Source organism: Nerophis ophidion, linkage group LG03 (assembly GCF_033978795.1).
Source record: "Nerophis ophidion isolate RoL-2023_Sa linkage group LG03, RoL_Noph_v1.0, whole genome shotgun sequence".
NCBI classification, from domain to species: Eukaryota; Metazoa; Chordata; class Actinopteri; order Syngnathiformes; family Syngnathidae; genus Nerophis; species Nerophis ophidion.
In genome coordinates this window covers 782,572-790,298 of record NC_084613.1, presented here as the reverse complement: position 1 = coordinate 790,298, position 7,727 = coordinate 782,572, and the positions used below count along the sequence as shown (strand labels likewise).

The 7,727-nt window shown below is 37.5% G+C and overlaps 1 protein-coding gene across 1 annotated transcript in view; it reads left to right on the top strand.

The window, feature by feature from the left end:
* The first annotated feature begins 2,630 nt into the window (after positions 1 to 2,630).
* Positions 2,631 to 7,727, top strand: part of LOC133548890 (splicing factor YJU2-like) — an 11,828-nt gene continuing 6,731 nt past the window's right edge. The window contains exons 1-4 of the mRNA XM_061893841.1: positions 2,631 to 2,788; positions 7,020 to 7,120; positions 7,216 to 7,360; positions 7,434 to 7,568. Of these exons, the coding sequence (XP_061749825.1) occupies positions 2,765 to 2,788; positions 7,020 to 7,120; positions 7,216 to 7,360; positions 7,434 to 7,568 (405 nt within the window). The 5' untranslated portion in view covers positions 2,631 to 2,764. The remainder of the gene's footprint in view (positions 2,789 to 7,019; positions 7,121 to 7,215; positions 7,361 to 7,433; positions 7,569 to 7,727) is intronic.

The window sequence follows — 7,727 nt, the reverse complement described above, 5'->3', positions numbered from 1 at the left end:
ATGCCACAGTATTTATAATGTCCAGCATGTCCAGCAGTATTTATAATGTCCAGCATGACCATGCCGCAGTATTTATAATGTCCAGCATGACCAGCAGTATTTATAATGTCCAGCATGTCCAGCAGTATTTATAATGTCCAGCATGACCATGCCGCAGTATTTGTAATGTCCAGCATGTCCAGCAGTATTTATAATGTCCAGCATGTCCAGCAGTATTTATAATGTCCAGCATGACCATGCCACAGTATTTATAATGTCCAGCATGACCATGCCGCAGTATTTATAATGTCCAGCATGTCCAGCAGTATTTATAATGTCCAGCATGTCCAGCAGTATTTATAATGTCCAGCATGACAATGCCGCAGTATTTATAATGTCCAGCATGACAATGCCGCAGTATTTATAATGTCCAGCATGACCATGCCGCAGTATTTATAATGTCCAGCATGTCCAGCAGTATTTATAATGTCCAGCATGTCCAGCAGTATTTATAATGTCCAGCATGACCATGCCACAGTATTTATAATGTCCAGCATGTCCAGCAGTATTTATAATGTCCAGCATGACCATGCCGCAGTATTTATAATGTCCAGCATGACCAGCAGTATTTATAATGTCCAGCATGTCCAGCAGTATTTATAATGTCCAGCATGTCCAGCAGTATTTATAATGTCCAGCATGACCAGCAGTATTTATAATGTCCAGCATGTCCAGCAGTATTTATAATGTCCAGCATGTCCAGCAGTATTTATAATGTCCAGCATGACCATGCCGCAGTATTTATAATGTCCAGCATGACCATGCCGCAGTATTTATAATGTCCAGCATGTCCAGCAGTATTTATAATGTCCAGCATGTCCAGCACTATTTATAATGTCCAGCATGACCATGCCGCAGTATTTATAATGTCCAGCATGACCGTGCCGCAGTATTTATAATGTCCAGCATGTCCAGCAGTATTTATAATGTCCAGCATGACCAGCAGTATTTATAATGTCCAGCATGTCCAGCAGTATTTATAATGTCCAGCATGACCATGCCGCAGTATTTATAATGTCCAGCATGTCCAGCAGTATTTATAATGTCCAGCATGTCCAGCAGTATTCATAATGTCCAGCATGACCATGCCGCAGTATTTATAATGTCCAGCATGTCCAGCAGTATTTATAATGTCCAGCATGACCATGCCGCAGTATTTATAATGTCCAGCATGTCCAGCAGTATTTATAATGTCCAGCATGTCCAGCAGTATTTATAATGTCCAGCATGACCATGCCACAGTATTTATAATGTCCAGCATGACCATGCCGCAGTATTTATAATGTCCAGCATGACCATGCTGCAGTATTTATAATGTCCAGCATGTCCAGCAGTATTTATAATGGCCAGCATGACCATGCCGCAGTATTTGTAATGTCCAGCATGTCCAGCAGTATTTATAATGTCCAGCATGTCCAGCAGTATTTATAATGTCCAGCATGACCATGCCACAGTATTTATAATGTCCAGCATGACCATGCCGCAGTATTTATAATGTCCAGCATGTCCAGCAGTATTTATAATGTCCAGCATGTCCAGCAGTATTTATAATGTCCAGCATGACCATGCCGCAGTATTTATAATGTCCAGCATGACCATGCCGCAGTATTTATAATGTCCAGCATGACCATGCCGCAGTATTTATAATGTCCAGCATGTCCAGCAGTATTTATAATGTCCAGCATGTCCAGCAGTATTTATAATGTCCAGCATGACCATGCCACAGTATTTATAATGTCCAGCATGTCCAGCAGTATTTATAATGTCCAGCATGACCATGCCGCAGTATTTATAATGTCCAGCATGACCAGCAGTATTTATAATGTCCAGCATGTCCAGCAGTATTTATAATGTCCAGCATGTCCAGCAGTATTTATAATGTCCAGCATGACCAGCAGTATTTATAATGTCCAGCATGTCCAGCAGTATTTATAATGTCCAGCATGACCATGCCGCAGTATTTATAATGTCCAGCATGACCATGCCGCAGTATTTATAATGTCCAGCATGTCCAGCAGTATTTATAATGTCCAGCATGTCCAGCACTATTTATAATGTCCAGCATGACCATGCCGCAGTATTTATAATGTCCAGCATGACCGTGCCGCAGTATTTATAATGTCCAGCATGTCCAGCAGTATTTATAATGTCCAGCATGTCCAGCACTATTTATAATGTCCAGCATGACCATGCCGCAGTATTTATAATGTCCAGCATGTCCAGCAGTATTTATAATGTCCAGCATGTCCAGCACTATTTATAATGTCCAGCATGACCATGCCGCAGTATTTATAATGTCCAGCATGTCCAGCAGTATTTATAATGTCCAGCATGTCCAGCACTATTTATAATGTCCAGCATGACCATGCCGCAGTATTTATAATGTTTGTAAATAGTTTTTTTTAATTTTATTTTATTTTTTTAAATATAGCGTTAACAAAACATCTGTATTTTTGTAATATAGCGTTATATTTTTATAATATAGCGTTAACAAAACGTCTGTATTTTTATAATATAGCGTTATATTTTTATAATATAACGTTAACAAAAGGTCTGTATTAATCATGACCCCGGAAGTAAATGAGGGGGAAGGTTTTTGTAGGGGGGAAGACATTTGGCGTGACACCTCCGCCTTGAAGGGACAACCCGGAAGTGTATTTTGAAGTTGGAGCAGAGAACAACAAACGGAGATTATCACTAAACTCCTCACTTTACAAGTCTAACAATGTCGGAAAGAAAAGTATTGAATGTAAGTATGAATCTAAAAGATAGCACTGTCTCGTAATCCTTACAAATAGGTGTGAATAAACTACGCTGACTACCGAACGAGCTAGGCTACTATTAGCTTAGCTTAGCTTAGTTTAGTTTAGCTTAGTTTAGGCTTGCCCAAAAAATGCACAATTCATAGACAATATATCCTCATAGACAATATATCCTCGTAGACAATGTATCGTTGTGGTAAGCACAGTACCAAATTTAATATCAAATCAAATGTTTTTAGGAATCATCACTATACAGCAGGGGTCAACAACCTTTTTGAAAGCAAGAGCTACTTCTTGGCTACTGATTAATGCCAAGGGCTACCAGTTTGATACACACTTCAATAAGTAGCCAGAAGTAGCCAATTTGCTCAATTTACCTTTAATAAATGTCTCCATATATATTTAAAAAAAAATAAGTATTTCTATCTGTCATTCTGGCGTACATTTTTTTTCTTTTACGGAAGTTTTTTTGTAGGGAATAAATGATGAAAAAAATCACTTAATTGAATGGTTTAAAAGAGGAGAAAACACGAAAAAAATTAAAATGAAATTTTGAAACATATGTTATCTTCAATTTCGACTGTTTAAAATTAAAATTTCCAATGGTAAAAATGAAAAGAAAAACTAGCTAATTCGAATCTTTATGAAAAATTAAAAGAAATAATTTATGGAACGTCCTTAGTAATTTTTACTGATTAAGATTATTTTAGAATTTTGATGACATGTTTTAAATAGGTTAAAATCCAATCTGCACTTTGTTAGAACATATAACAAATTGGACCAAGCTATATGTCTAACAAAGACAAATCATTATTTCGTCTAGATTTTCCAGAACCAAAATTAAAAAAAAAAAAAATCAAAAGACTTTGAAATAGGATTTAAATTTGATTCTACAGATTTTCTAGGTTTGCCCGAATAATTGTATTTTAATCATGATAAGTTTGAAGAACTATTTCACAAATATTCTTCGTCGAAAAAACAAAAGCTAAAATGAAAAATTTAACTAAAATGTTTTTATTATTCTTTACAATAAAAAAAAATACTTGAACATTGATTTAAATTGTCAGGAAGGAAGAGGAAGGAATTTAAAAGGTAAAAAGGTATAAGTGTTTAAAAATCCTAAAATCATTTTAAGGTTGTATTTTTTCTCTAAAATGTTCTTTCTGAAAGTTATAACAAGCAAAGTAAAAAAATAAATGAATTTATTTAAACAAGTGAAGACCAAGTCTTTAAAATATTTCCTTGGATTTTCAAATTCTATTTGAATTTTGTCTCTCTTAGAATTAAAAATGTCGAGCAAAGCGAGACCAGCTTGCTAGTAAATAAATAAAATCTAAAAGAATAGAGGCAGCTCACTGGTAAGTGCTGCAATTTGAGCTATTTTTAGAACAGGCCAGCGGGCGACTCATCTGGTCCTTATGGGCTATCGGGTGCCCGCGGGCACCGTGTTGGTGACCCCTGCTATGCAGTGTACATCCACGACTAAACTACTGACTAAACTATTACCACAACTTGGTTTACTATTTATAAAATATAATAATGTAGGGTTACCTATAACTTGAAATTGGCCACCCGGCCTGAATCCGCACTTCCCTTAGTAAACCAAGTTGTGGTAGTAGTTTAGTCAGTAGTTTAGTTGTGGATGTACACTGTATAGTGATGAATCCAATAAACATTTGATTTGATTCGACATTAAATTTGCAAAATGCGGTTGTGCATTTTGCAAATTGCGCCCATTGGTATTGTGCTTACAACATCCTCAATGAGTTTGCAAACGTTGAGCTACGAAAAATAAGGACAACATCTATTACATACCCAATTCTTCCCAAAGTTAAACAAAATACATTTAAAAAAAATATTAATGGAATATACCCTTCAAAGAATGTTTTGAAACTTCAATTTAATTGACATGGAGCTTGATGGCTGTTATATCTGTGTTATATCTGTGGAGCTGGAGAGGCTGTCAATCATCTTTGTGGAATGTGATACTGTACGTGTGTGTGTGAGAGAGATACTGTACATGCGTGTGTGTGATACTGTACAGGTGTTTGTGTGAGAGTGTACATGTGTGCGTGTGATAATGTACGTGTGTATGTGATAATGTACATGTGTGTGAGAGTGTACATGTGTGTGTGATACTGTATGTGTGTATGATACTGTACATGTGTGTGTGTGAGAATGTACATGTGTGCGTGTGATACTGTACATGTGTGTGTGTGTGTGTGTGTGTAATACTGCACGTGTGTAATACTGTACGTGTGTGTGAGAGTGTACGTGTGTGTGTGAGAGAGATACTGTACATGCGTGTGTGTGATACTGTACAGGTGTTTGTGTGAGAGTGTACATGTGTGTGTGATACTGTACATGTGTGTGAGAGTGTACATGTGTGTGTGATACTGTATGTGTGAGTGATACTGTACATGTGTGTGTGTGAGAATGTACATGTGTGCGTGTGATACTGTACATGTGTGTGTGTATAATACTGCACGTGTGTAATACTGTACGTGTGTGATACTGTACGTTTGTGTTTGTGTGTGTGTGTGTGTGTGTGTGTGTGTGTGTGTGTGTGTGTGTGTGTGTGTGTGTGTGTGTGTGTGTGTGTGTGTGAGAGAGTTTACATGTGTGTGTGTGATACTGTACATGTGTTTTGGGAAGAGCTAAGAAATTGTCTGAGAGACAAGGTTGTGGAGATGTCCCCATTCTCTATAGAAGAGATGAAATTTGGTATTTTTTATAAGCGACTGTAATCTAGAAATGTTTGTCAACATTATTATGCTTCAGGCACATTTTTTTCTACATAAATGTCGATTTATGAAAGTTCAGTTCAGTTTCAGTTTATTTGGAACATGTAATGTTTTAATACAAACGAAATGTAATGCATCACACAATTCCAGTTGTTTCATTACAGCACGTCCGAAAAGGAGTAGGAAAAAGCAGAGCTTATTTAATCCTACCCTTTTTTGTACCATAGCAATGGTATCCAATGTCCTTGTTCTCTGTAACAGAACAGTGAACACATAAATAAATATTATATCGTACAGTGTTTCCACCAGAATAATTGTTATTAAAGGTGGAGCCTCTCCAGGGGACAGGCGGAAGGGGCTGGGTGGGTGTAAGGAACAGAAGGAACAGTGTAAATTGGCCTGTCGCCACCATCACATCTCCATCTCATCGCTGCCTGGGAGGGCAATAGAATACAGACTGTGGTGAAGTAGGCCGGCTTCGTCACATGAGGAATCCTACAATTTTTGGTTGTTTTCCACTCCATTTGCTGAATGGCAATATATACGATATATTCCGTAAAGTAAAAACAAAACACAAAACCGTCCTAGTTACCCGAGATACTAAGTATGACATTATTTTGACTTAGTAAATATTGACTTACTACGACAAAATAATGACTAAGTCAAATTACGACTTACTTACTTAAATAATTGTTTGCAATAAGCGTTTGAAATAAAGAGTTAAAAGTGGGGCCACATGCTGACATACAGTGGGGCAAAAAAGTATTTAGTCAGCCAGCGATTGTGCAAGTTCTCCCACTTAAAATGATGACAGAGGTCTGTAATTTTCATCATAGGTACACTTCAACTGTGAGAGTCAGAATGTGGAAACAAAATCCAGGGATTCACATTTTAGGAATTTTAAAGAATTTATTTGTAAATAATGGTGGAAAATAAGTATTTGGTCAACCATTCAAAGCTCTCACTGATGGAAGGAGGTTTTGGCTCAAAATCTCTTTCCTTAACACGGATCAATAGTCATGTCCCCTTAGCAGAAAAACAGCCCCAAAGCATGATGTTTCCACCCCCATGCCTCACAGTAGGTGTGGTGTTCTTGGGATGCAACTCAGTATTCTTCCTCCAAACACGACGAGTTGAGTTTATATCAAAAATGGATACATGGATGATACAACAGAGGATTGGGAGAATGTCATGTGGTCAGATGAAACCAAAATAGAACTTTTTGGTAACCTTTTTTTTCTAGTCATACGCTCAGGCATCCGATTCACTGTTACAAGCTCAGGAATTTTCCTGCATGTTGCACAGCACATTAATAATTTTTTTCCATTATAACATTTCTATGATGGAAAAAAGGCAACATTGAAATTGTGCTCTAAATATGATTAATTGTCCAGCCCTAGACTAAAACTTCATTGTATTGTTGGTTGTTGACTACTTATAGAGATCATTTCCGCATGTCCTCCTTGTTTTACAGAAATACTACCCTCCGGACTTTGATCCGGCCAAAATCCCCAAACTTAAACTCCCTAAAGATCGACAGTATGTGGTCAGATTGATGGCACCGTTCAACATGAGGTCAGTGAAGGTCTCACCGTCCCTATTGAAAACAATGCAGACTTGGGGTGAGTGGGCTGTTTTTTCCTTATTGTTGTTATCATACTCATCTGCAGGTGCAAAACATGTGGTGAGTACATCTACAAGGGAAAGAAGTTTAATGCTCGTAAAGAAACAGTCCAGAATCAACTCTACATGGGACTTCCCATCTTCCGTTTCTATATAAAATGCACTCGCTGTTTGGCTGAGATTACATTTAAGGTGAGTTTTTGCTTTTATAATTGCAGCGAGATGGTGAAAATGTTTTGTTTTTTAATTTTTTAAAATTATTTAGACAGATCCAGAGAACACGGATTACGCCATGGAGCACGGTGCTACCCGCAACTTCCAAGCGGAGAAACTCATCGAGGAAGAGGAGAAGAGAGTCCAAGAGGAGCGAGAAGAGGAGGAGCTAAACAACCCAATGAAGGTAACCATCTAACATCTAGAGTTGTGATGTTCCCCAACAAATTGAGTCATTTAAACAGTTCTTTTAGGTGATCGATGAAAACCCATTATTAGTTCTGAGCCGTGTTTTTGGGTGCCATTTTTTTATGAATTTGCACATTTAGCGTTGGCACTTTCCTTC